The sequence below is a fragment of the Tachypleus tridentatus genome, chromosome 2 (genome assembly GCF_004210375.1).
Source record: "Tachypleus tridentatus isolate NWPU-2018 chromosome 2, ASM421037v1, whole genome shotgun sequence".
NCBI lineage: Eukaryota > Metazoa > Arthropoda > Merostomata > Xiphosura > Limulidae > Tachypleus > Tachypleus tridentatus.
Window position 1 is genome coordinate 155,220,598 of NC_134826.1, and position 27,674 is coordinate 155,248,271.

A 27,674-nucleotide genomic window follows, 5' to 3' on the forward strand; every position below is an offset into this window, starting at 1 on the left:
TGCAATAAACTACCTATTTTAATATCCATAAGGCATGAAATATTGGTAACCTTTTTATTGTTGGAGAGGATAACATACAAATTACGAGTTAAATCTCAAGTAATGTGTTACTGTTTGGAAGAACATTGTACTAATATAATAGCAAATTAACAAACAATGGTTTATTAATATAATGAAGACACTTAAAATAAGAAGATTGGCTAATGTTTTGTTGGATGTAGTATATAGAAGAGGTTTGGAAACAGCTATATGTGAGATATATTTATTTCTATTTCATGTCTAAGAATGAGACATGATCACGTACATTAATTAAAGACTTGTAGTTCAAATGTTGTGTATGTTGATGTCTCTTTGTTAGAGAACAAACTCTGTAGAGAAATAAACATATCTCTCCAAACTTCATTTTGTTCGTAAATTAAATGGGTTCCCCTTTAAAAGTAAACTAAATAGTATTCTTTATTATGTTTATAAATCATTGTTTGTCAATTAATAAACATAATAAAACTTCTCAGCTGATGTGTGCCTAGTTGAAAGTGACCAAGGTTTATCTTCTGCACCGGTGAGGAGAACAAGCTCACAATGTGATTTAGCGAAAGTAAATTCAGCAGTGGGTTAAATGATGGTTAGACCTTGTTCGGAATCCTGCCTATATTACTGACGTAGCTGGTTCACGAGTGCTTGACGTATTTGGTTGGTAGCAGTATTGGCCAATAGTTGTCTAAAATAATCCCTGAAATTTCTTATATTATTTAAAATTAAAGATAAACGATTTTGACGAAACACGTTGATATTAATATTTTCTACGCTAGCCAAGTCGAATAGCTGTAAAACTGGGGTCAAGTTGCCCTGATGCACCGCTAGCTGGACTCGGACAGTCAAGCTGGACAAAGTTCCCGTCATTCGCAAGAGATAGAAAAAGCGAAAAGAACGAAATAGAAAATTCTGTTGAAGTCGAATGTTCGAAACCATAAGATTGAAAGTTAAAATATCTCGTCCATCTGTTGTATTACACGAGAGCTGGATTTCACCAACCCTTCTAATGTTAGAGAAACCGCTAAGCTGGCCGCTATTTACAAATACAAACACAAACCGATATGAACTAAGAGAAACCGGTTCTACAGCTCTAAGACGAGCCTGCAGGTTCGCCACCAAACTGTCCAGGTATCCACTAGCATTCTTACAAAGTACCGAAATGTCTGCTTCACCTCCGGAAAGGTTACCAACAGCTGGACTTAGGAATAATATTGTAGAATTATCTATTAATAATTCCACATCAGGTGACAGAACATCAAAAAAGAATTGTGCAATTTGTAATTCGACTAATGGCTTGAAAGCCAAAACAACACCTTGGATCAGAGCGTCATTAACAGGTGAAGTGATAATTGGAATGTCCAGAGACGTAAAGTTGGTCCCAAACACGAACTGAGAAACAACGTTAAGTAGTGTGAACGTGTTGTTTACGTCGTAAGAAAGTGAGAAATCCAACAGAAGAGAGGTGTCATTTGAACCCACGGATAGATCGCCAGAATAATTAAAAGGAATAGTAGAAACATTACCACTTATCTGTCCCATTCCGATGATTAAAATGTCTGAAGCAATCAGAGTGGCTCTTCCTGTTATTGTGGATGCATTCGTAAGTTGAATATCTTGTATTTGTATGGCTTGTAATCCCGTCAAGTTTAAATCGGATAACGTAGTGACAATTGGTCCAAACGTCACGTCAATGGCGAAGCTTACGTCTTCGAGAGGCACGGACTGGGGAAGATTAGCTACAGCTTTTTGTATAGCATCTGTTATTACGTTCTCCAACTGGTCAAAAGTAGCCTGCGTAAAGGTGCCTTTATAGAAAGAAATAATCTTATAAGTAAAAGAAAACCGTCTACAGCTAAATCAACTAACTAATGTCTACAAAATCTCTGACATATGAATTGGAAATCAAAATAAATCGTACTGAAGCGTAGGATACAAACAGTTTGTTCTAACAGTGTATAATATTTTAGTTACTAAATCATGTAACATTTTATTGAAAATAAACGGTACAGAAACAGTGACGATGTACAAACTTTCTGTCAGTAACATAAACTTCGTTAATATCCTGTTTTCTTAAACACTGACTTTGTAAATACCTTTAATTAAATTGTAAATATGGCAATTTATTATTTTCTTCTCATCAGGCGAACAGTCTTAAATCATAAATTTTTAGCAATGTAGCAAATATTTAAAACTTGTCTTAAAAGTAGAATGCAAAGAAATTTATCACTGTTGTTAAACTACAAAACAAAACGGTCGGACTCACCTTCCGGACAACAGGCAAGAATAACGATGAAAAGCCATAAGAAAAAACACTTGTTTTTCCTCCCTGCTTTTGGTACCATTTTTATAACGAAGAAATCCTGAAAGTAATGGAAATACACTTTAAAATATTCGAAGATATTACATTCAGTCGGTAACCAAATTCTTCATTACTACAGAGTACAGCCCAGAAAAAAAGGTTATTTTCACGCTCTAGTAGTTACAAAGTTCAACAAAGAAACAGGTCTTCGTTTTTAACCTCTTGTAATTATGAGGCACAATAGTTTTAGTGAGACTTGCATCATCACAAATAACTGTAATCCGCCTACACATACATAAAGCGGTTGTTAGATAATCTTTCTTGACCACGACGTTTTGGAAGATCTGAGTTTGGTGTATCACAAAACAACAAACCCAACAATCAAAGCACTTTCGGAAGAATGTATACTCTTAATCAGGGGGTCAAACAGTAACGAATAGAAAGAGTAAAGTGTTTACTGATTATTTCGCTTCTTTTGATTTTATCACGTCCTGCTCATTTTCCACCCACCCCTTAAAATAAAAGTTTTACCTTCCAAATTGCGAAAACTGTCAAGTGTCATGTTTTCTGCTTCATTTAACATTTAAATTATTTGTAGCACAATTTACAGCTAAACAGTGTTTGGCCTCCTAAAAAAGTAGTTGTATGGGATGCCTACAAGTTCTATAAACTACTAGATTATACATAAAAATGTCTGAAGTTATTTATGACATTGTATACTCTTCAGTTTTCAGTGTGTTATATTAGTGAAGTAAGAAAAATAGTGTATATAATTTGCATTTTTGCCATACTTATAATATATCTTTATTTATATATAAGTACAATTATAGTTCAATGAATGAAGATATTTCTTTAAAATATTAAGCTTCACTGAAAGTAAAGGTTCAGAATTAATAAGAAGACGCAGAGTATTCAATACAGCAATGGACTTTCTGTTAAATTTATAAATAAACTTTTGCACCTTAAAGTCAATTGGCTTATAGTTAAAGTAATGCGTCTAAAGATATCTTAGACAAGAGATAATGTAACAAAAAAATTGCAAAAGCAAGGATCACGTAAGGACAGTAATACCAAAAAACGCCGAAATAGAGTAAACGTGAATGGAAATTATGAAACAAATATCTCCAGTCAATCTGACTAGTATTCAGTTTAAATCATTTATTTCAAACCTGAACTCACACAACTGACACGGATTTAGTTGGAGATAAAAGTTATCTTTGAAAATATTTAGCTATTTATATGTGATTTGAATCAGGTTTATTGTATATATCGCGATCTTGTTTCTATACTTTTGTCACTGTTATCCTCACATCATTTTATATTTACAAAATGTTTTTTTAAATTATTTTCTCACCTTTGTTCCCTTCACTGAAAGCAAATGTCTTCTATGAATGTGTGTAATAACATTTAATGTTATATTTACTGACTTCTTTTTTTTTCACTCGTTCACTTCATACATAATATATGGTTTGGTTCCCTAAAGACATCGACTGTATTGTGTACAAATCATTGAATATTCTACATGTTCTAATGTTCTCCTGCTATTAACTGGTAATTCTTGTTTCACCCTGTGATTAAGCTTTTTAAAGGAACATCAAATTTCTCTAAGAAAGCCAACTTTAAGGGATAAAAATAATGTAGTTTACACTAGATTTCTTCAACTACACAAGGGCTATCTGCGTTAGCCATCGCTAATTTTGCAGTGTAAGACTAGAGTGAAAGAAACTAGTCATCACCACCTACCGCCAACTCTTGGGTTACTCTTTTACCAAAGAATAGTGGGATTGTCTGTCGCATTATAGTGCCCCCACGGCTGAATGGGTGAGCATGTTTGATGTGACGGGAATTCGAACTCGTGACCATTGGATTACAAGTCGTTCACCCTAACCACCTGGCTATGCTTGGCCTCTTTAACTGATAGAAAACACCACCATGCTTAGTGAAAACTGTTGTTAAGAACTCTTTAAAATTATCTTCTGTCGTACGAAAGTCATTACGAAAGCTTCATTTATTTTTGGTTAACCTGGAATAATGAAAAAGGAAGATGACCACTTGGCTATTTAGCTAGTCTACAGTTCTCCACCTTAGCAGCACTTTTCTATGATACTGGAAGTCTCACAAGCTGCGAAACACTCAATAATGATAATTATGTGGTCGAGTAAGGCTATAACTGAGGTTTAGCATGATAGAGTAACAGACCAAATTAAGCAACCATTATGCCTCTTTGCCCTCTAAGCACCACTGTAATTGGTAGTAGGTTAACATCTGTGCAATGACTGTTAGCATTATTTGATTTGCAAATAAAGCAACAACGATATCACAGAACCTGTTGATGGTGATTCTTACTGTTAACTTTGTTATAATATACACCCTTGTGCAAATTAATTGAATCAAGGCAGAAAATTACGATTTTTCAATTTTTTTGCGTTTTATTTCTGAGAAGCCAAAAATTACTCACAAATTAATACATGATATGACTGCCTTTATTTTTCAGAAGATCACTAATCCGCTTTGGCATCGAGTCCACGAGTTGACTGCAATCTTTACTAATTTTTGGATCGCGGCACCACACCTCAATTATGGCCTCAATTAGCTTATCTTTCGTGGTACAGTCTTTTCCTAGAAGCCTTTCTTTACAAATCACCCAAAGATTTTCAATAGGATTTAAGTCCGAAGAGTTTCCAGGCCAGTCCAGCACCTTTATTCGCGTTGTAGTCATAAAATTCTTCACAAGTTTCTATGTGTGGCACGGAGCCAGATCTTGCTGAAAAAGGCAGATCCATCTGGAAATCTCTTTTTCAATTCTGGAATGACTCTTCTCTGCAAAACTTTGATGTACTGTGGTCCTCGCATCATACCTTCTACGATATGTATGCCTCCGACGCCATAGTAGCTGAAAAAGCCCCAAAACATCTTCAAGGGATGTTTTACAAACTGATTGATGTGAGATTCTCGAAGTTTCTCACCTGGAGATCTGCAAACATGCAGACTTCTTTGACCCTGTACGAAGAAATGAGTCTCGTCACTGAATAACACTTTCCTCCATTGTTCTTGCATCCAGTTTCTATATTTCAGACCCCATTGATACCGTTTTTTCTTTATTGAGTTGGTAAGTTGTTTTTTGACTGGTCTCCTTGCCCTTTGATCGACATCAAGCCTACGACGAACCGTTGAAGAGCTGACTTTTATTCCTTTGACTTCGAAATCTCTTTTTATGGCGTCACTTGTCTTCCGTGGATCTTTCACACTCTCCATAACCACGTAAACGTCGTCTCTTGGTGTTGTTTTCCTTTTCGGCCACATTTTCCTTTACGTTTCGGACTGATAGACTGACCTTGGCCTTGATCACACGGTCGATAGGCTAACACCAACGACGTTCGCGATTTCCCTGTAAGTCATGCCGGTGTGCTCGTGCAGTGTCACAATCTTTGTACGCTTTCTAGGAGTCATAGTGTATGATGGCTGAAAGAGAAAGTCTAACGTAATTTCGAATAACGTAATATTCCTCAAAATTTCGTCATATATCCCAAAAACAGACCACAGCTAATGACGCCGTCTATGTGAATAAATGACTATTAAAGGAAATCAGCGGGTCCAGCGAGCCGACACCGGCCACCATGCTGAAAATATTGTAAAATGACCATTTGTTTCAATTAATTTGCACAAAGGAGTATAAACATTAAGGTTTTAAAAAAAATTAACTCATTGTGTGTTTCTTACAATTATAATTAAGATACGATACTGTTGTTCATAACTGAGATATTATCCCAAACTAAACTTGTATCACTAATAGAAATACGTACCTGACTTAATAAACTTGTAGATTTTTTCAATGCGGGTTTAGAAGATTTGTTCAACATATATAGGGAGCCTCATACCGATAAACAACTACATTTACGTGCTGTTCTCTACTAAACGGCATTTATATTGGGCGTGCAATAGTGAAGTTTTATGTGAGCCACGTGCAACGTGTCATCTTCTAAAGGAAGTTTCATTCATAAATAATTTGTGCTTTACAAGCTGAAAACGCCGGAAGTGGCATCTTGTGGTGTTCAGTCATTAGATGTCACAATCATTTTAATAGTTTCTATTATTCAGTAAGGACTGGTTCATGTAACCGTAACTACACCTTGTTCTACAAAATCACATCACATATAAATACCTCAACAGCATGTTTGAAATGAATAATTATCAACGATTCTTAGGCTTACCGTTTCGTCATCGTTGGTTAAAATTGTAAGTGTAATGTTTTGTTTATTTGATAAATGTAGTATTTTTATTTTTTAGAGGGAAATGCCTTACATTTCCAGTAAGTAACAGAACAAAGGGTTGTACAATAATAAGAAGGAAGTGACAAACAGTTTTCACGTTTCCTGTGCTAGTAGGCCTCAAAGCCGATTTTGTGTCATATTGGTTCTTTTTCTCCTATATTCCTGATTAAAGAATGTTATTACGCATCTGATACTGGTTCTTTTTTTCGTGTTTCTGATATATAAAATGTTTTTATACGTCTAATATTGGTTCTTCTTATATTTTTTATTTAAAGAATGTTTTTTTATATAAATCTGATATTGGTTCTTCTCATGGTCGAGATTAAAGAATGTTTTTTGCATCTCATATTGGTTCTTTTTTCCTATTTTTCTAATTTAAAGAATGTTTTTGTACATCTGATATGGGTTCTTTTTTCTTATGTTTCTGATTTAGAAAATGTTTCTATGCATCTGATATTGGTTCTTCTTATGTTTCTGATTAAAGAATGTTTTTATAAATATGATATTGGTTCTTTTTTTCTTATATTCCCTATTTAAAGATTGTTTTTATATTGGTTGTGTTTTCCTGTTTCTAATTTGAAGAATGTTTTTATAAATCATATATTGGTTCTTTGTTTCCTATGTTCCTCATTAAAGATTGTTTTCACACATCTCATATTGGTTCTTTTCTCTCATGTTCCTTGTTAAAAAATGTTTTTGTACATCTGATATCGGTTCTTCTGACTTCCCTGATTAAAGAATGTTTTTATAAATCTGATATTGGTTCTTTTCATAATACGTTCCTGATTTAAGAATGTTATTACCCATCAGCTATTGGTTCTTTTCTTCTTCTTTTCCTTATTCAAGACTGTTATTAGGCATCTAATATTGGTTCTTTTTTTCGTGTGTTTGGATTTAAAGAATATTTTAGACATCTAATGTTGGTTCTTATTATGTTCCTGATTTAAATAATGATTTTATACATCTGATGTCGGTTCTTATTATGTTTCCGATTTAAAGAATGCTTTTATACATCTAATATTGGTTCTTCCTATATTTCTGATTTCAAGAATGTTTTTATACATCTGATATTGGTTCTTTTTTCCTATGTTCCTGATTTAAATAATGTTTTTATATTGGTTGTTTTTCCTCTGTTTCTAATTTGAAAAATATTTTGTTAAATCTGATATTGATTTTTTTCCCAATATTCCTGATTAAAGAATGTTATAACGCATCTGATATTGATTCTTCTTTTCCTATGTTTCTGATATAAAGAATATATTTATACGTCTGGCATTTATTCTTGTAATGTTCCTGATTTAAATAATGTTTTTATACATCTGATATTGGTTTTTCTGATGTTAATGATTTAAATAATGCTTTTATACATCTAATATTGGTTCTTCCTATATTTCTGATTTCAAGAATGTTTTTATACATCTGATATTGGTTCTTTTTTCCTATGTTCCTGATTTAAATAATGTTTTTATATTGGTTGTTTTTCCTCTGTTTCTAATTTGAAAAATATTTTGTTAAATCTGATATTGATTTTTTTCCCAATATTCCTGATTAAAGAATGTTATAACGCATCTGATATTGATTCTTCTTTTCCTATGTTTCTGATATAAAGAATATATTTATGCGCCTGGCATTTATTCTTGTAATGTTCCTGATTTAAATAATGTTTTTATACATCTGATATTGGTTTTTCTGATGTTAATGATTTAAATAATGTTTTTATATTGGTTGTTTTTCCTATGTTTCTAATTTGAAAAATATTTTGTTAAATCTGATATTGATTTTTTTCCCAATATTCCTGATTAAAGAATGTTATAACGCATCTGATATTGATTCTTCTTTTCCTATGTTTCTGATATAAAGAATATATTTATACGTCTGGCATTTATTCTTGTAATGTTCCTGATTTAAATAATGTTTTTATACATCTGATATTGGTTTTTCTGATGTTAATGATTTAAATAATGTTTTTATACATCTGATATTGGTTCTTCTTATATTTCACAATTAAAGAATGTTTTCATAAATCTGACATTGGTTTTTCATATGGTCCTGATTAAAAAATGTTTTTATGCATCTGATAGTGTTCTTTTTTCCTATTTTTCTAATTTAGAGTATGTTTCATAATCTGATAATGGTTCTTCTTATATTCCTGATTAAAGAATGTTTTAATAAATATGATATTGGTTCTTTTTTCCTATGTTCCATTTTGAAGAATGTTCTTATGTATTTGATATTGTTTTTTCCCCACGTTTCTGATTTAAAGAATTTTTTATACACATGATATTGGTTGTTCTTATGTACCTTATTTGAAGAATGTTTTTTGCATCTAATATTGATTCTGTCTTTCTTTTGTTCCCGATTTAAAAATGTTTTTTATCCATCATATTGGTTCATTTTTCATAAGTTTTTAATTTAAAGAATGTTTTTATACATCTGATATTGGTTCTTTTTATATTCTTGATTAAAGAATGTTTCTATAAATTTGATATTGGTTCTTTTTTCATATGTTCCTGATTAAAGAATGTTATTACGTATCTAATATTGATTTTTTTTCCAACGTTTCTGATTTAAAGAATGTGTTTATACATCTGATGTTGGTTCTTCTTATGTTCCTCATTTGAAGAATGTTTTGTACATCTAATATTGATTCTTTCTTTCTTATGTTCCTAATTTAAAAATGTTTTTTATCCATCTGATATTGGTTCTTCTTATATTCTTGATTAAAGAATGTTTCTATAAATCTGATATTGGTTCTTTTCCCTATGTTCCTGATTTAAAGAATGTTTTTATACATCTAATATTGATTCTTCATATAATTCACATTTGAAGAATTTTTTATACGTATGATATTGGTTGTACTTTTGTTCCTATTTGAAAAATGTTTTTATAAATCTAATATTGGTACTTTCTATCTTATGCTCCCGGTTGAAGAATGTTTTTATACATCTAATATTGGCTCTTTTTTCTTATGTTTCTGATTAAAGAATTTGTTATACATGTGACATTGGTTTCTTTAGGAATTTCGCACAAAGCTACACAAGGGCTATATGCCCTGCGCTAGCCGTCACTAATTTAGCAATGTTATTCTCGAGAGAAGGCAGCTAGTTAACACTATGCACTGCCAACTCTTGGTCTTCTCTTTTACGAACGAATAGTGGGATTGACTGACACATTATAACTCCCTCATTGCTGAAAGGGCGAGCATGTTTGGTGCAACGTGGATTCGAACCCGCGATCCTCAGATTACGAGTCGAACACCTTAAACCATTTCGCCATGCCGGGCTTCTGATATTGGTACTATTATCTATCCTACGTTTTTGATTAAAGAATGTTCCTAAACATCTGATATTAACTCGTTTTTTCTTCTTATATTCCTGATTTAAGGCATGCATTTATATTGGTTGTTTTTCCCTATCTTTATAATGTGAAGAATGTTATTACTCATGTAATATTGGTTCTTTTTTCTTATATTTCTGATTTAATGAATGTTTTTATATATCTAATGTATTCTTTCTTTCTTATGTTCGTGATTGAAAAATGTTTTTATGCATCTGATAGTGGTTCTTCTTTTTTTCTGTTTTTAAAAATGTTTTTATGAATCACATATTAGCTCTTTATTTCCTATGTTCCTCATTAAAGTTGTTTTTATACATCTGATATTGGTTCTTTTTTGTCATGTTCCCTATTAAAGAATGTTTTTCCCTCTGATATTGGTTCTTTTTTTTCCTATGTTTCTAATTTAAAGAATGTTTTTATACATATGATATCGGTTCTTTGATGTTCGTGATCAAATAATATTTTTATATATCTTATATTGGTTCTTTTCTTTCTATGTTCCTGATTGAGGAATGTTTCTATGCATCTGATATTGGTTTTCTTATGTTTCTGATGAAAGAATGTTTTTATAAATCTCAATTTGGTTCTTTTCTTCCTATTTTACTTATTAAAGAATGTTATTACGCATCTGATATTGATTCTTTTTTTTCTTATGTTTCAGATATAAAGAATATTTTTATACGTCTGATGATGGTTTTTCTAATGTTCCTGTTTAAAGAATGTTATTATTGTTGGGTTTTTTTCCACACATTTCTGATTTAAAGAATTTTTTTATACATACGATATTGGCTGTTCTTTGGTTCCTGATTAAGGAATGTTTTCCTTCGTCTGATATGTTTTTCCTATGTTGATGAATAAAAGGGTTATTATGCATCTGATGTTGATTCATTTTATGTTCCTGATTTAACAAATGTTTTTACACATCTGATATTGATTCTTCTTATGTTCCTGATTAAATAATGTTCATGTAGATATGAATCTTATTTTGTTCCAGATTTAAAGAATGTTTCTATAAATCTGATATTGGCTCTTTTTTCCTATTTTTCTAATTTAAATATTGTTTTTATACGTCTGATATTGGTTCATGTTATGTTTCTAACGTGAAGAATGTTTTTTTATAAATCGGATATTGTGTCATCTTAAGTTCCTGATTTAAAAAATGATTTTATACATCTAATATTGATTCTTTCTCTGTGATGTTTCTCATTAAAAAAAATATGCATCTGATATTGGTTATTCTTGATTAAAGAATGTTTTTATAAATCTGATATTGGTTCTTTATTTCCTATGTGCTGATTAAAGACTGTTATTATGAATCTAATATTAGTTCTTTTTTTGTATGTTATTGAGTTAAAGAATCTTTTTATACATCTGATATTGGTTCTTCTGATGGTCCTAAATAGGGAATGTTTTTATAAATCTGATATTGTTTTTTCCTTTGTTCCCGATGAAAGAATGTTAGTACGCATCTGATACTGGAAACGCAAACGAACTTGGCAGGGGTTTAGTTTAGAGAGGGAGAAATCAGAAGAATGATCTCCCCAACAGGGTCGGTTAGGAGGAACGTTGTGAAGTCGGAAGAATTATCTCCCCAACAGGGATGGTTAGGAGGAACGTTGTGAGGTCAGAAGAATTCTCTCCCCAACAGGAGTGGTTAGGAGGGACGTTGTGAAGCCAGAAGAATTATCTCCCCAACAGGGATGGTTAGGAGGAACGTTGTGAAGTCAGAAGAATTATCTTCCCAACAGGGGTGGTTAGGAGGAACGTTGTGAAGTTAGAAGAATTATCTTCCCAACGGGGGTGGTTAGGAGGAACGTTGTGAAGTCAGAAGAATTCTCTCCCCAACAGGGGTGGTAAGGAGGAACGTTGTGGTTCCTCTTCTTCTCCTCACATGAAAGATTATTTAATTCTGCTTGGGAATTTACCTGTATCTTACTTTGATTTGTTTGAAGTTGAATCTGATATTGGTTCTTCTTATGTTTTTATAAATCTGATGTTGGTTCTTTTTTGTTATGTTCCTGATTATAGAATGTTATTTCGCATCTGATACTGGTACTTTTTTTCCTATTTTTCTGGTTTAAAGAATGTTTTTATATATCTGATATTGGTTCTCTTTTCCTATGTTCCTATTCAAGGAATGATTATAATATGGCTTGTTACTGTAGAAGGAGGGATTATAGTGTGGTGTAACACTGTAGAAGGAGAGATTATAGTGTGGTGTATAACTGTAGAAGGAATGATTATAGTATGGCTTGTTACTGTAGAAGGAGGGATTATAGTGTGGTGTATTACTGTAGAAGGAGGGGTTATAGTGTGGTGTGTTACTGTAGAAAGAGGGATTATAGTGTGGTGTGTTACTGTAGAAAGAGGGATTATAGTGTGGTGTGTTACTGTAGAAGGAGGGATTATAGTGTGGTGTGTTACTGTAGAAGGAGGGGTTATAGTGTGGTGTGTTACTGTAGAAGGAAAGAGTATATTATGGCTTGTTACTGTAGAAGGAGGGGTTATAGTGTGGTGTGTTACTGTAGAAGGAAAGAGTATATTATGGCTTGTTACTGTAGAAGGAGGGATTATAGTGTGGTGTGTTACTGTAGAAGGAGGGATTATAGTGTGGTGTGTTACTGTAGAAGGAGGGATTATAGTGTGGTGTGTTACTGTAGAAGGAATGACTATAGTGTGGTGTGTTACTGTAGAAGCAATGACTATAGTGTGGTGTGTTACTGTAGAAGCAATGACTATAGTGTGGTGTGTTACTGTAGAAGCAATGACTATAGTGTGGTGTGTTACTGTAGAAGCAATGACTATTGTGTGGTGTGTTACTGTAGAAGCAATGACTATAGTGTGGTGTGTTACTGTAGAAGCAATGACTATTGTGTGGTGTGTTACTGTAGAAGGAGGGATTATAGTGTGGTGTGTTACTGTAGAAGGAGGTATTATAGTGTGGTGTGTTACTGTAGAAGGAGGGATTATAGTATGGCTTGTTACTGTAGAAGCAATGACTAGAGTGTGGTGTGTTACTGTAGAAGCAATGACTATAGTGTGGTGTGTTACTCTAGAAGCAATGACTATAGTGTGGTGTGTTACGGTAGAAGGAGAGATTATAGTGTGGTGTGTTAGTGTAGAAGGAGGGATTATAGTGTGGTGTGTTAGTGTAGAAGGAGGGATTATAGTGTGGTGTGTCACTGTACAAGGAGGGATTATAGTGTGGTGTGTCACTGTAGAAGGAGGGATTATAGTGTGGTGTGTTACTGTAGAAGAAGGGAAGTATAGTGTGGTGTGTTACTGTAGAAGGAAGGAGGAGTATAGTGTGGTGTGTTACTGTAGAAAGCAATGAACTATAGTGTGGTGTATTACTGTAGATGGAGGGATATAGTGTGGTGTGGAGAGGATTATAGTGTGGTGTGTTACTGGAGAAGGAAGGGAGTATAGTTTGGTGTGTTACTGTAGAAGGAGGATTATAGTGTGTGTGTAGAGGGATTATAGTGTGGTGTGTTACTGTAGAAAGCAATGACTATAGTGTGGTTTATTACTGTAGAAAGGAGAGATTATAGTGTGGTGTGTTACTGTAGATGGAGGAGGATTATAGTGTGGTGTGGAGAGGGATTATAGTGTGGTGTGTTACTGGAGAAGGAGGATAATAGTGTGTGTGTTACTGTAGAAGGAAGGAGTATAGTGTGGTGTGTTACTGGAAGAAGGAGGGATAATAGTGTGGTGTGTTACTGGAGAAGGAGGATTATAGTGTGGTGTGTTACTGTAGAAGGAAGGAGGTATAGTGTGGTGTGTTACTGTAGAAAGCAATGACTATAGTGTGGTGTGGAAGGAGAGGATTATAGTGTGGTGTGTTACTGTAGAAAGGAAGGAGTATAGTGTGGTGTGTTACTGTAGAAGGAATGATTATAGTGTGGTGTATTGTTACTGTAGAAGGAAGGAACATATTGTGGTGTGGAGATTATAGTGTAGTGTTACTGTAGAAGGAATAACTATAGTGTGGTGTATTAGTTCTGTAGAAGGAGGATTATAGTGTGGTGTGGTTCTGTAGAAAGAGAGGGATTATGGTGTGGTGTGTTCTCTGAAGAAAGGAGAGGATTATGGTGTGGTGTAGTTCTGTAGAAGGAGAGGATTATAGTGTGGTGTGTTTCTGAAGAAGAAGGAGGATTATAGTGTGGTGTAGTTCTGAAGAAGGAGGATTATGGTGTGGTGTGTTTCTGAAAGAAGGAAGGGATTATAGTGGTGTGGTTCTGAAGAAGGAGAGGATTATAGTGTAGTGTAGTTCTGAGAAGAAAGAGAGGATTATAGTGTGGTGTGTTCTGTAGAAGGAGGAGATTATAGTGTGGTGTGTTTCTGAAGAAAGGAGAGGATTATAGTGTGGTGTAGTTTCTGAAGAAAGGAGAGGATTATAGTGTGGTGTGGTTCTGAAAGAAAGAAGGAGGATTATAGTGTGGTGTGTTTCTGAAAAAGGAGGATTATGTGTGGTGTGTTACTGTATAAGGAGGGATTATAGTGTGGTGTGTTACTGTATAAGGAGAGGATTATAGTGTGGTGTGTTACTGTAGAAGGAATGGATTATAGTGTGGTGTGGTTCTGTAGAAAGGAGGGATTATATGGTGTGGTGTGGTTCTGAAGAAGGAAGGATTATAAGTGGTGTGTTACTGTAGAAGGAAGATTATAGTGTGGTGTGTTACTGTAGAAAGGAAGGAAGTATATTGTGGTGAGAGAGGATTATAGTGTGGTGTGTTACTGTAGAAAAGGAATGAATTATATTGTGGTGTGTCACTGTAGAAAGAAAGGAGTATGGTGTGGTGTGTTACTGTAGAAGGAAGAAGTATAATGTGGTGTGGAGGGATTATAGTGTGGTGTGTTACTGTAGAAGGAAGGAGTATAATGTGGTGTGGAGGGATTATAGTGTGGTGTGTTACTGTAGAAGGAAGGAGCATATTGTGGTGTGTTACTGTAGAAGGAATGATTATAGTATGGCTTGTTACTATAGAAGGAATGACTATAGTGTGGTGTGTTACTGTAGAAGGAATGATTATAGTATGGCTTGTTACTATAGAAGGAATGACTATAGTGTGGTGTGTTACTGTAGAAGGAGGGATTATAGTGTGGTGTGTTACTGTAGAAGGAATGATAGTATGGCTTGTTACTGTAGAAGGAATGATTATAGTATGGCTTGTTACTATAGAAGGAATGATTATAGTGTGGTGTGTTACTGTAGAAGGAATGATTATAGTGTGGCTTTGTTACTATAGAAGGAATGATTATAGTGTGGTGTGTTTCTGTAGAAGGAGGGATTATGGTGTGGTGTGTTACTGTAGAAAGAGGGATTACAGAGTGGTGTGTTTCTGTAGAAGGAGGGATTATGGTGTGGTGTGTTACTGTAGAAAGAGGGATTACAGAGTGGTGTGTTACTGTAGAAAGAGGGATCACAGAGTGGTGTGTTACTGTAGAAAGAGGGATCACAGAGTGGTGTGTTACTGTAGAAAGAGGGATTACAATGTGGTGTGTTACTGTAGAAGGAATGATTATAGTGTGGTATGTTACTGTAGAAGGAAAGAGTATATTGTGGTGTGGTGTGTTACTGTAGAAGGAATGATTATATTGTGGTGTGTTACTGTAGAAGGAATGATTATATTGTGGTGTGTTACTGTAGAAGGAATGATTATAGTGTGGTGTGTTATTGTAGAAGGAAAGAGTATATTGTGGTGTGGAGGGATTATAGTGTGGTGTGTTACTGTAGAAGGAAGGAGTATAGTGTGGTGTGTTACTGTAGAAGGAGGGATTATAGTGTGGTGTGGAGGGATTATAGTGTGGTGTGTTACTGTAGAAGCAATGACTATAGTGTGGTGTGTTACTGTAGAAGCAATGACTATAGTGTGGTTTGTTACGGTAGAAGGAGAGATTATAGTGTGGTGTGTTACTGTAGATGGAGGGATTATAGTGTGGTGTGTTACTGTAGAAGGAAGGAGTATAGTGTGGTGTGTTACTGGAGAAGGAGGGATAATGTGGTGTGTTACTGTAGAAGGAAGGAGTATAGTGTGGTGTGTTACTGGAGAAGGAGGGATAATAATGTGGTGTGTTACTGTAGAAGGAAGGATTATAGTGTGGTGTGTTACTGGAGAAGGAGGGATAATAATGTGGTGTGTTACTGTAGAAGGAGGGATTATAGTGTGGTGTGTTACTGTAGAAGGAAGGATTATAGTGTGGTGTGTTACTGTAGAAGGAAGGAGTATAGTGTGGTGTGTTACTGTAGAAGGAAGGATTATAGTGTGGTGTGTTACTGTAGAAGGAAGGAGTATAGTGTGGTGTGTTACTGTAGAAGGAGGGATTATAGTGTGGTGTGTTACTGTAGAAGGAAGGAGCATATTGTGGTGTGGAGAGATTATAGTGTAGTGTTACTGTAGAAGGAATGACTATAGTGTGGTGTGTTACTGTAGAAGGAGGGCATATAGTGTGGTGTGTTACTGTAGAAGCAATGACTATAGTGTGGTGTGGTTCTGTAGAAGGAGGGATTATGGTGTGGTGTGTTTCTGAAGAAGGAGGGATTATGGTGTGGTGTGGTTCTGAAGAAGGAGGGATTATGGTGTGGTGTGGTTCTGTAGAAGGAGGGATTATGGTGTGGTGTGTTACTGTATAAGGAGGGATTATAGTGTGGTGTGTTACTGTATAAGGAGGGATTATGGTGTGGTGTGGTTCTGTAGAAGGAGGGATTATGGTGTGGTGTGTTACTGTAGAAGGAAAGAGTATATTGTGGTGTGTCACTGTAGAAGAAAGGAGTATGGTGTGGTGTGTTACTGTAGAAGCAATGACTATAGTGTGGTGTGTTACTGTAGAAGGAGGGATTATAGTGTGGTGTGGAGGGATTATAGTGTAGTGTTACTGTAGAAGGAATGACTATAGTGTGGTGTGTTACTGTAGAAGCAATGACTATAGTGTGGTGTGGTTCTGTAGAAGGAGGGATTATGGTGTGGTGTGGTTCTGAAGAAGGAGGGATTATGGTGTGGTGTGGTTCTGAGAGAAGGAGGGATTATAGTGTGATGTGGTTCTGAAGAAGGAGGATTATAGTGTGGTGTGGTTCTGTAGAAGGAGGATTATAGTGTGGTGTGTTTCTGAAGAGAAGGAGGATTATGGTGTGGTGTGTTTCTGAAGAAGGAGGGATTATGGTGTGGTGTGGTTCTGAAGAAGGAGGGATTATAGTGTGGTGTGTTACTGTATAAGGAGGGATTATAGTGTGGTGTGTTACTGTAGAAGGAATGATTATAGTGTGGTGTGGTTCTGTAGAAGGAGGGATTATGGTGTGGTGTGGTTCTGAAGAAGGAGGGATTATGGTGTGGTGTGTTACTGTAGAAGGAGGGATTATAGAGTGGTGTGTTACTGTAGAAGGAAAGAGTATATTGTGGTGTGGAGGGATTATAGTGTGGTGTGTTACTGTAGAAGGAATGATTATATTGTGGTGTGTCACTGTAGAAGAAAGGAGTATGGTGTGGTGTGTTACTGTAGAAGGAAGGAGTATAATGTGGTGTGGAGGGATTATAGTGTGGTGTGTTACTGTAGAAGGAAGGAGCATATTGTGGTGTGGAGGGATTATAGTGTAGTGTGTTACTGTAGAAGGAATGATTATAGTGTGGTGTGTTACTGTAGAAGGAGGGATTATGGTGTGGTGTGTTACTGTAGAAGGAAGGAGTATAGTGTGGTGTGTTACTGTAGAAGGGGGGATTATAGTGTGGTGTGTTACTGTAGAAGGAAGGAGCATATTGTGGTGTGGAGAGATTATAGTGTAGTGTTACTGTAGAAGGAATGACTATAGTGTGGTGTGTTACTGTAGAAGGAGGGCATATAGTGTGGTGTGTTACTGTAGAAGCAATGACTATAGTGTGGTGTGGTTCTGTAGAAGGAGGGATTATGGTGTGGTGTGTTTCTGAAGAAGGAGGGATTATGGTGTGGTGTGGTTCTGAAGAAGGAGGGATTATGGTGTGGTGTGGTTCTGTAGAAGGAGGGATTATGGTGTGGTGTGTTACTGTATAAGGAGGGATTATAGTGTGGTGTGTTACTGTATAAGGAGGGATTATGGTGTGGTGTGGTTCTGTAGAAGGAGGGATTATGGTGTGGTGTGTTACTGTAGAAGGAAAGAGTATATTGTGGTGTGTTACTGTAGAAGCAATGACTATAGTGTGGTGTGTTACTGTAGAAGGAGGGATTATAGTGTGGTGTGGAGGGATTATAGTGTGGTGTGTTACTGTAGAAGGAAGGAGTATAGTGTGGTGTGTTACTGTAGAAGGAATGATTATACTGTGGTGTGTTACTGTAGAAGGAAGGAGCATATTGTGGTGTGGAGAGATTATAGTGTAGTGTTACTGTAGAAGGAATGACTATAGTGTGGTGTGTTACTGTAGAAGCAATGACTATAGTGTGGTGTGTAGTTCTGTAGAAAGGAGGATTATGGTGTGGTGTGGTTCTAAAGAAGAAGGAGGATTATGGTGTGGTGTGGTTCTGAAGAAGGAGAGGATTATATGGTGTGATGTAGTTCTGAAGAAGGAGGATTATAGTGTGGTGTGGTTCTGTAGAAGGAGGGATTATAGTGTGGTGTGTTTCTGAAGAAAAGGAGGATTATAGTGTGGTGTGTTTCTGAAGAAGGAGGGATTATGGTGTGGTGTGGTTCTGAAGAAGGAGGGATTATAGTGTGGTGTGTTACTGTATAAGGAGGGATTATAGTGTGGTGTGTTACTGTAGAAGGAATGATTATAGTGTGGTGTGGTTCTGTAGAAGGAGGGATTATGGTGTGGTGTGGTTCTGAAGAAGGAGGGATTATGGTGTGGTGTGTTACTGTATAAGGAGGGATTATAGAGTGGTGTGTTACTGTAGAAGGAAAGAGTATATTGTGGTGTGGAGGGATTATAGTGTGGTGTGTTACTGTAGAAGGAATGATTATATTGTGGTGTGTCACTGTAGAAGAAAGGAGTATGGTGTGGTGTGTTACTGTAGAAGGAAGGAGTATAATGTGGTGTGGAGGGATTATAGTGTGGTGTGTTACTGTAGAAGGAAGGAGCATATTGTGGTGTGGAGGGATTATAGTGTAGTGTGTTACTGTAGAAGGAATGATTATAGTGTGGTGTGTTACTGTAGAAGGAGGGATTATGGTGTGGTGTGTTACTGTAGAAGGAGGGATTATAGAGTGGTGTGTTACTGTAGAAGGAAAGGGTATATTGTGGTGTGTTACTGTAGAAGGAATGATTATAGTATGGCTTGTTACTATAGAAGGAATGACTATAGTGTGGTGTGTTACTGTAGAAGGAATGATTATAGTATGGCTTGTTACTATAGAAGGAATGACTATAGTGTGGTGTGTTACTGTAGAAGGAGGGATTATAGTGTGGTGTGTTACTGTAGAAGGAATGATAGTATGGCTTGTTACTGTAGAAGGAATGATTATAGTATGGCTTGTTACTGTAGAAGGAATGATTATAGTGTGGTGTGTTTCTGTAGAAGGAGGGATTATGGTGTGGTGTGTTACTGTAGAAAGAGGGATTACAGAGTGGTGTGTTACTGTAGAAAGAGGGATTACAGAGTGGTGTGTTACTGTAGAAGGAATGATTATAGTGTGGTATGTTACTGTAGAAGGAATGATTATAGTGTGGTATGTTACTGTAGAAGGAAAGAGTATATTGTGGTGTGGTGTGTTACTGTAGAAGGAATGATTATATTGTGGTGTGTTACTGTAGAAGGAATGATTATATTGTGGTGTGTTACTGTAGAAGGAATGATTATAGTGTGGTGTGTTATTGTAGAAGGAAAGAGTATATTGTGGTGTGGAGGGATTATAGTGTGGTGTGTTACTGTAGAAGGAAGGAGTATAGTGTGGTGTGTTACTGTAGAAGGAGGGATTATAGTGTGGTGTGGAGGGATTATAGTGTGGTGTGTTACTGTAGAAGCAATGACTATAGTGTGGTGTGTTACTGTAGAAGCAATGACTATAGTGTGGTTTGTTACGGTAGAAGGAGAGATTATAGTGTGGTGTGTTACTGTAGAAGGAAGGAGTATAGTGTGGTGTGTTACTGGAGAAGGAGGGATAATAATGTGGTGTGTTACTGTAGAAGGAGGGATAATAATGTGGTGTGTTACTGTAGAAGGAGGGATTATAGTGTGGTGTGTTACTGTAGAAGGAAGGAGTATAGTGTGGTGTGTTACTGTAGAAGGAGGGATTATAGTGTGGTGTGTTACTGTAGAAGGAAGGAGTATAGTGTGGTGTGTTACTGGAGAAGGAGGGATAATAATGTGGTGTGTTACTGTAGAAGGAAGGAGTATAGTGTGGTGTGTTACTGGAGAAGGAGGGATAATAATGTGGTGTGTTACTGTAGAAGGAGGGATAATAATGTGGTGTGTTACTGTAGAAGGAAGGAGTATAGTGTGGTGTATTACTGTAGAAGGAAGGAGTATAGTGTGGTGTGTTACTGTAGAAGCAATGACTATAGTGTGGTGTGTTACTGTAGAAGGAGGGATTATAGTGTGGTGTGGAGGGATTATAGTGTGGTGTGTTACTGTAGAAGGAAGGAGTATAGTGTGGTGTGTTACTGGAGAAGGAGGGATAATAATGTGGTGTGTTACTGTAGAAGGAAGGAGTATAGTGTGGTGTGTTACTGTAGAAGGAATGATTATAGTGTGGTGTGTTACTGTAGAAGGAAGGAGTATATTGTGGTGTGGAGAGATTATAGTGTAGTGTTACTGTAGAAGGAATGACTATAGTGTGGTGTGTTACTGTAGAAGGAGGGCATATAGTGTGGTGTGTTACTGTAGAAGCAATGACTATAGTGTGGTGTGGTTCTGTAGAAGGAGGGATTATGGTGTGGTGTGTTTCTGAAGAAGGAGGGATTATGGTGTGGTGTGGTTCTGAAGAAGGAGGGATTATGGTGTGGTGTGGTTCTGTAGAAGGAGGGATTATGGTGTGGTGTGGTTCTGAAGAAGGAGGGATTAAGGTGTGGTGTGTTACTGTATAAGGAGGGATTATAGTGTGGTGTGTTACTGTATAAGGAGGGATTATGGTGTGGTGTGGTTCTGTAGAAGGAGGGATTATGGTGTGGTGTGTTACTGTAGAAGGAAAGAGTATATTGTGGTGTGTTACTGTAGAAGGAAGGAGTATATTGTGGTGTGGAGGGATTATAGTGTGGTGTGTTACTGTAGAAGGAATGATTATATTGTGGTGTGTCACTGTAGAAGAAAGGAGTATGATGTGGTGTGTTACTGTAGAAGTAAGGAGTATAATGTGGTGTGGAGGGATTATAGTGTGGTGTGTTACTGTAGAAGTAAGGAGTATAATGTGGTGTGGAGGGATTATAGTGTGGTGTGTTACTGTAGAAGGAAGGAGCATATTGTGGTGTGGAGGGATTATAGTGTAGTGTGTTACTGTAGAAGGAATGATTGTAGTGTGGTGTGTTACTGTAGAAGGAGGGATTATAGTGTGGTGTGTTACTGTAGAAGGAGGGATTATAGTGTGGTGTGTTACTGTAGAAGGAGGGATTATAGTGTGGTGTGTTACTGTAGAAGGAGGGATTATGGTGTGGTGTGTTACTGTAGAAGGAGGGATTATAGAGTGGTGTGTTACTGGAGAAGGAATGATTATAGTATGGCTTGTTACTATAGAAGGAATGACTATAGTGTGGTGTGTTACTGTAGAAGGAATGATTATAGTATGGCTTGTTACTATAGAAGGAATGACTATAGTGTGGTGTGTTACTGTAGAAGGAGGGATTATAGTGTGGTGTGTTACTGTAGAAGGAATGATAGTATGGCTTGTTACTGTAGAAGGAATGATTATAATATGGCTTGTTACTGTAGAAGGAATGATTATAGTGTGGTGTGTTACTGTAGAAGGAATGATTATAGTATGGCTTGTTACTATAGAAGGAATGATTATAGTGTGGTGTGTTTCTGTAGAAGGAGGGATTATGGTGTGGTGTGTTACTGTAGAAAGAGGGATTACAGAGTGGTGTGTTACTGTAGAAAGAGGGATTACAGAGTGGTGTGTTACTGTAGAAGGAATGATTATAGTGTGGTATGTTACTGTAGAAGGAAAGAGTATATTGTGGTGTGGTGTGTTACTGTAGAAGGAATGATTATATTGTGGTGTGTTACTGTAGAAGGAATGATTATAGTGTGGTGTGTTACTGTAGAAGGAAAGAGTATATTGTGGTGTGGAGGGATTATAGTGTGGTGTGTTACTGTAGAAGGAAGGAGCATATTATGGTGTGGAGGGATTATAGTGTAGTGTGTTACTGTAGAAGGAATGATTATAGTGTGGTGTGTTACTGTAGAAGGAATGATTATAGTGTGGTGTGTTACTGTAGAAGGAATGATTATAGTATGGCTTGTTACTCTAGAAGGAATGATTATAGTGTGGTGTGTTACTGTAGAAGGAATGATTATAGTGTGGTGTGTTACTGTAGCAGGAATGATTATAGTGTGGTGTGTTACTGTGGAAGGAATGATTATAGTGTGGTGTGTTACTGTAGAAGGAATGATTATAGTATGGCTTGTTACTATAGAAGGAATGATTATAGTGTGGTGTGGTTCTGTAGAAGGAGGGACTATAGAGTGGTGTGTTACTGTAGAAGGAAAGAGTATATTGTGGTGTGTTACTCTAGAAGGAATGATTATAGTGTGGTATGTTACTGTAGAAGGAAAGAGTTTTTTGTGGTGTGTTACTGTAGAAGGAAAGAGTATATTGTGGTGTGTTACTGTAGAAGGAAAGAGTATATTGTGGTGTGTTACTGTAGAAGGAAGGAGTATATTGTGGTGTGTTACTGTAGAAGGAAAGAGTATATTGTGGTGTGTTACTGTAGAAGGAAAAGAGTATATTGTGGTGTGTTACTGTAGAAGGAAAGAGTATATTGTGGTGTGTTACTGTAGAAGGAAAGAGTATATTGTGGTGTGTTACTGTAGAAGGAAAAAGTATATATTGTGGTGTGTTACTGTAGAAGGAATGATTATATTGTGGTGTGGGAGGATTATAGTGTGGTGTGTTACTGTAGAAGGAATGATTATAGTGTGGTGTGTTACTGTAGAAGGAATGATTATAGTGTGGTGTGTTACTGTAGAAGGAATGATTATAGTATGGCTTGTTACTCTAGAAGGAATGATTATAGTGTGGTGTGTTACTGTAGAAGGAATGATTATAGTGTGGTGTGTTACTGTAGCAGGAATGATTATAGTGTGGTGTGTTACTGTGGAAGGAATGATTATAGTGTGGTGTGTTACTGTAGAAGGAATGATTATAGTATGGCTTGTTACTATAGAAGGAATGAATTATAGTGTGGTGTGGTTCTGTAGAAGGAGGGACTATAGAGTGGTGTGTTACTGTAGAAGGAAAGAGTATATTGTGGTGTGTTACTCTAGAAGGAATGATTATAGTGTGGTATGTTACTGTAGAAGGAAAGAGTTTTTTGTGGTGTGTTACTGTAGAAGGAAAGAGTATATTGTGGTGTGTTACTGTAGAAGGAAAGAGTATATTGTGGTGTGTTACTGTAGAAGGAAGGAGTATATTGTGGTGTGTTACTGTAGAAGGAAAGAGTATATTGTGGTGTGTTACTGTAGAAGGAAAGAGTATATTGTGGTGTGTTACTGTAGAAGGAAAGAGTATATTGTGGTGTGTTACTGTAGAAGGAAAGAGTATATTGTGGTGTGTTACTGTAGAAGGAAAGAGTATATTGTGGTGTGTTACCGTAGAAGGAATGATTATATTGTGGTGTGGAGGGATTATAGTGTGGTGTGTTACTGTAGAAGGAATGATTATAGTGTGGTGTGTTACTGTAGAAGGAATGATTATAGTGTGGTGTGTTACTGTAGAAGGAATGATTATAGTGTGGTGTGTTACTGTAGAAGGAATGATTATAGTATGGCTTGTTACTCTAGAAGGAATGATTATAGTGTGGTGTGTTACTGTAGAAGGAATGATTATAGTGTGGTGTGTTACTGTAGAAGGAATGATTATAGTGTGGTGTGTTACTGTAGAAGGAATGATTATAGTATGGGTATGTTACTATAGAAGGAATGATTATAGTGTGGTGTGGTTCTGTAGAAGGAGGGACTATAGAGTGGTGTGTTACTGTAGAAGGAAAGAGTATATTGTGGTGTGTTACTCTAGAAGGAATGATTATAGTGTGGTATGTTACTGTAGAAGGAAAGAGTTTTTTGTGGTGTGTTACTGTAGAAGGAAAGAGTATATTGTGGTGTGTTACTGTAGAAGGAAAGAGTATATTGTGGTGTGTTACTGTAGAAGGAAAGAGTATATTGTGGTGTGTTACTGTAGAAGGAAGGAGTATATTGTGGTGTGTTACTGTAGAAGGAAAGAGTATATTGTGGTGTGTTACTGTAGAAGGAAAGAGTATATTGTGGTGTGTTACTGTAGAAGGAAAGAGTATATTGTGGTGTGTTACTGTAGAAGGAAAAGAGTATATTGTGGTGTGTTACTGTAGAAAGGAAAAGATTATATTGTGGTGTGTTACCGTAGAAGGAATGATTATATTGTGGTGTGGAGGGATTATAGTGTGGTGTGTTACTGTAGAAGGAATGATTATAGTATGGCTTGTTACTATAGAAGGAATGATTATAGTGTGGTGTGGTTCTGTAGAAGGATGGACTATAGAGTGGTGTGTTACTGTGGAAGGAAAGAGTATATTGTGGTGTGTTACTGTAGAAGGAAAGAGTATATTGTGGTGTGTTACTCTAGAAGGAATGATTATAGTGTGGTATGTTACTGTGGAAGGAATGATTATAGTGTGGTGTGTTGCTGTAGAAGGAATGATTATAGTATGGCTTGTTACTATAGAAGGAATGACTATAGTGTGGTGTGTTACTGTAGAAGGAATGATTATAGTGTGGTGTGTTTCTGTAGAAGGAGGGATTATGGTGTGGTGTGTTACTGTAGAAAGAGGGATTATAGAGTGGTGTGTTACTGTAGAAGGAAAGAGTATATTGTGGTGTGTTACTGTAGAAGGAAGGAGTATATTGTGGTGTGTTACTGTAGAAGGAAGGAGTATATTGTGGTGTGTTACTGTAGAAGGAAAGAGTATATTGTGGTGTGTTACTGTAGAAGGAAAGAGTATATTGTGGTGTGTTACTGTAGAAGGAGGAAAAGTATATTGTGGTGTGTTACTGTAGAAGGAAAAAGAGTATATTGTGGTGTGTTACTGTAGAAGGAAAAAGAGTATATTGTGGTGTGGAGGATTAGAAGGAAAAAGAGTATATTGTACTGTAGAAGAGGGATTATTTTGTGGTGTGTTACTGTAGAAGGAATGATTATTTTGTGGGGTGTTACTGTAGAAGGAAAGAGTATATTGTGGTGTGGAGGGATTATAGTGTGGTGTGTTACTGTAGAAGGAAAGAGTATATTGTGGTGTGGAGGGATTATAGTGTGGTGTGTTACTGTTGAAGGAAAGAGTATATTGTGGTGTGGAGGGATTATATTGTGGTGTATATTGTAGAAGGAAGGGGAGTATAGTGTGGTGTGTTACTGTAGAAGGAAGGAGTATGGTGTGGTGTGTTACTGTAGAAAGAGAGATTAAAAAGTGGGATGTTTTAATAGGTTGGTTTGTTAACAAAGTGGGAGATCAAATGTGTGAACATGTAAACTAAAACAAAGGATATAGATGTTAGTGGATTTTTTTATATACATTATGAGAATCTAATCCACTGAAAATATGTCCTTCGAATGTTCTCTAGAATCAATTTAAAAGAACAAGATACCGTCTTGCTACACCAGTTAAAGATACTTCAACTTTCATTACATGTTAGGCATTATATACAAACATGGAAAATGGAAAAGAAAATTGCAAAAAAATGTTATTGGAATTGTGTGTATAACTGAAATAAACTTATATAAATGACAACAACATGTCCGTGTTTCTCAAACATTGGATAACTTTGATTTTGGTACTGGAAGAAACAGCATTAGTTTTATATAAAATAAAACATGGTGAAAGACTTCAGTGTTAGTACAATACCATGAATCAGTGTGTTTATGAAACAGATATGTTTCTAACTCTGTGGTGTAAGTGTTAGTACAATACAAGTTACAGTTGTTAAATTGTACTTCTAGTTAAAGGTGTTTTTCACTCAATTAATAGCTTTGAAGTTTGCATTCATTTAAACATAATATGACTAGAAGATAGGAGAGTATTAACAACTGTAATTCTGGGAATGGTTTATCTTGTGTTATCATCACATTGTGACTAGAAGATAGGACAGTATAAACAACTGTAATTCTGGGAATGGTTTATCTTGTGTTATCATCACATTGCAACTAGAAGATAGGACAGTATTAACAACTGTAATTCTGTGAATGGTTTATCTTGTGTTGTCATCACATTGTGACTAGAAGATAGGACAGTATTAACAACTGTAATTCTGGGAATGGTTTATCTTGTGTTATTATCACATTGTGACAAAAGATAGGACAGTATTAACAACTGTAATTCAGGGAATGGTTTGTCTTGTGTTATCATCACATTGTGACTAGAAGATAGGAGAGTATTAACAACTGTAATTCTGGGAATGGTTTATCTTGTGTTATCATCACATTGTGACTAGAAGATAGGACAGTATTAACAACTGTAATTCTGGGAATGGTTTATCTTGTGTTATTATCACATTGTGACTAGAAGATAGGACAGTATTAACAACTGTAATTTTGGGAATGGTTTATCTTGTGTTGTCATCACATTGTGACTAGAAGATAGGACAGTATTAACAACTGTAATTCTGGGAATGGTTTATCTTGTGTTATCATCACATTGTGACTAGAAGATAGGACAGTATTAAAAGCTGTAATTCTGGGAATGGTTTATCCTGTGTTATCATCGCTATGACTGGAAGGTGTCTTAAAATCATTAAACGTATTGCGATGTGTTACGGTTTAAACGGTAGACACAAGAGCCAGTTTATTTTATCTCTTGTACGATAAACCATAAAAGTACCTGTAAACACTACGCTAATTTCTGTGTCTTAGTCTTTCACAGTTCAGTTCACATGTTTCTGGCATCCCATGCTTGCATAGTTGAATTCTTCAATGAATCCAGCTACAGTTCATTTTACTTTCGGTAGATGTCGCTTCATGTGTAGAGCTAAGTGGTCCGACCGAGCGAAGATCGTTCACACACATTGCACTTGAACGGCTTGGCTCCAGTGTGTTTCCTGTAGTGGCGAGTAAGTTCGTCCGACCGAGCGAATCGCCACTGACACTCCGGCCAGTGACATGTATAGGGCTTTTCTCCTGAATAAAACAAATACATGTATGTATATCACAAGTAGCATACATTAGGAAGTTAATCAACGTATTTGTCTACATCGGAAAACATTAAGCCTCTTATTTAACATGCACTAATAAATTAGTAGTTTTAAAACAAATTACGTTTCAGTTTCTCACGAATGATCAAAATAAGCAACTTGTGAATGTCCATAACAATAGGGCAATAAGCAGTTTATGAATATTCTAGCAAGAAGGCACAGACAGATTATAATGTAAGGCGAGGTTCTTTGTCTAATCGATATGTACTGTCACACGAATGACTGTTCCTGCAGTTGTGGGCAGTTGACCTGAAATTACGATCGTCTACAGATAAGTTAGCTCTTGAGTTAGATGGTCAGAAAAATTGCAGCATTATGTGTGACCACTTAAAGTCGATATCTGAAACCCATCCCTTTAAGCTGGTGTTTTATGTGACCAATCAGACTTGATTTATTTGTTTGTA

The 27,674-nt window shown here is 36.1% G+C and overlaps 3 protein-coding genes across 4 annotated transcripts in view; 1 reads left to right on the forward strand and 2 right to left on the reverse strand.

The window, feature by feature from the left end:
* Positions 1–27,211, reverse strand: LOC143245426 (uncharacterized). Of its 2 annotated transcripts, none has more exons than XM_076491774.1 (3): positions 26,901–27,211; positions 2,297–2,393; positions 1–1,838 (listed from the first exon to the last, which is right to left on the reverse strand). In XM_076491774.1, the coding sequence occupies exons 2-3, from the start codon at positions 2,373–2,375 to the stop codon at positions 652–654; spliced, it is 1,266 nt and encodes a 421-aa protein (XP_076347889.1). In that variant the 5' UTR covers positions 2,376–2,393; positions 26,901–27,211; the 3' UTR covers positions 1–651. The 2 variants fall into 2 exon arrangements, with proteins under 2 accessions (XP_076347889.1, XP_076347888.1); XM_076491773.1 differs by lacking the exon at positions 26,901–27,211 and adding an exon at positions 6,136–6,328.
* On the forward strand, positions 6,397–20,927 carry LOC143245657 (uncharacterized). Its single transcript, XM_076492006.1, has 3 exons — positions 6,397–6,568; positions 11,394–13,208; positions 20,761–20,927. The coding sequence occupies exons 2-3, from the start codon at positions 12,077–12,079 to the stop codon at positions 20,925–20,927; spliced, it is 1,299 nt and encodes a 432-aa protein (XP_076348121.1). The 5' UTR covers positions 6,397–6,568; positions 11,394–12,076.
* LOC143245658 (uncharacterized) overlaps positions 27,048–27,674 on the reverse strand; it is an 8,108-nt gene continuing 7,481 nt past the window's right edge. Inside the window, exon 4 of the mRNA XM_076492007.1 lies at positions 27,048–27,196. Within this exon, the coding sequence (XP_076348122.1) occupies positions 27,048–27,196 (149 nt within the window). The remainder of the gene's footprint in view (positions 27,197–27,674) is intronic.

Bases quoted from the DNA above. Each gene is read 5' to 3' on its own strand.
- LOC143245426 (XM_076491773.1), bottom strand. From the start codon at position 6,192: ATGTTGAACAAATCTTCTAAACCCGCATTGAAAAAATCTACAAGTTTA. The intron at 2,394-6,135 runs GTACGTATTTCT...CATTACTTTCAG, and splicing joins CTACAAGTTTATTAAGTCAG to GATTTCTTCGTTATAAAAAT. The intron at 1,839-2,296 runs GTGAGTCCGACC...CTTTCTATAAAG, and splicing joins TCTTGCCTGTTGTCCGGAAG to GCACCTTTACGCAGGCTACT.
- LOC143245657 (XM_076492006.1), top strand. From the start codon at position 12,077: ATGATTATAATATGGCTTGTTACTGTAGAAGGAGGGATTATAGTGTGG. The intron at 13,209-20,760 runs GTGTGGTGTGTT...GTGGTTCTGTAG, and splicing joins TGTAGAAGAAGGGAAGTATA to AAGGAGGGATTATGGTGTGG.